Source organism: Neopelma chrysocephalum, unplaced genomic scaffold, assembly GCF_003984885.1.
Source record: "Neopelma chrysocephalum unplaced genomic scaffold, ASM398488v2 Primary Assembly neopelma1_94494, whole genome shotgun sequence".
NCBI lineage: Eukaryota > Metazoa > Chordata > Aves > Passeriformes > Pipridae > Neopelma > Neopelma chrysocephalum.
Window position 1 is genome coordinate 1485 of NW_020923201.1, and position 992 is coordinate 2476.

Here is a 992-nt window from a genome sequence, read left to right on the forward strand (position 1 = left end):
TTTTTTTTTTTTTTTTTTTTTTTATATTTTATTTATATTTTATTTTATTTCATTTGTGTTTAACTGTATTCCCTTTTCCTGGCCCAGGATGCTGCGGAAGGACAAGGAGGAGGCCGAAGCCATAAAAAATGCCAAAGCCTTGGAAGAGGAGAAGGCCATGTACTCGGTCAGGGAGGGTCCCAAATTCCTGGGAGGGTTCCCAAAAACCTCAGGGGGATCCCAAAAACCCGGGGGGGGCTCCTGACCCCCCCTGAAGCTCCGGGTGCTCTCACAGGGCCGCCGCTCCCGCCGGCAGAGGAGGGAATTCCGGGAGAAACGACTCAAAGGGAGGAAAATCAGCCCCCCCAGGTGGGTCCCAATGCAGGGATGGACCACTGGGATCCCCTTGGATCCATCCCTGTCTCCCTTGGATCTCCCTTGGATCCATCCCTGGCCCCCTTGGATCTCCCTTGGATCCATCCCTGTTCCCCTTGGATCCATCCCTGGCCCCCTTGGATCTCCCTTGGATCCATCCCTGTTCCCCTTGAATCCATCATGGGCCACTTGGATTCCTCTTGGATCCATCCCTGTCCCCCTTGGATCCATCCCTGTCCCCATTGGATCCATTCCTGTTCCCCTTAGATCCATCATGGGCCACTTGGATCCATCCCTGTCCCCCTTGGATCCCCTTGGATCCATCCCTGGCCCCCTTGGATCCCCTTGGATCCATCCCTGGCCCCCTTGGATCCATCCCTGTCCCCCTTGGATCCATCCCTGGCCCCCTTGGATCCCCTTGGATCCATCCCTGGCCCCCTTGGATCCATCATGGACCACTTGGATCCATCCTGGGCCCATCCCATCCCATCCCATCCCATCCCATCCCTGTTCCCACTCCCGTCCCATCCCATCCCTATTCCCATCCCATCCCATCCCTGTTCCCATCCCATCCCATCCCTGTTCCCACTTCCATCCCATCCCATCCCATCCCATCCCGTCCCATCCATCCCATCCCA

The 992-nt window shown here is 56.5% G+C and overlaps 1 protein-coding gene across 1 annotated transcript in view; it reads left to right on the top strand.

Moving 5' to 3' along the window:
- LOC113980516 (CLK4-associating serine/arginine rich protein-like) overlaps positions 1–992 on the top strand; it is a gene marked incomplete at its 3' end in the record, with an annotated part of 4090 nt that overhangs the window by 1478 nt on the left and 1620 nt on the right. Inside the window, exons 3-4 of the mRNA XM_027707746.1 lie at positions 88–166; positions 275–348. Coding sequence (XP_027563547.1) covers positions 88–166; positions 275–348 — 153 coding nt within the window. The remainder of the gene's footprint in view (positions 1–87; positions 167–274; positions 349–992) is intronic.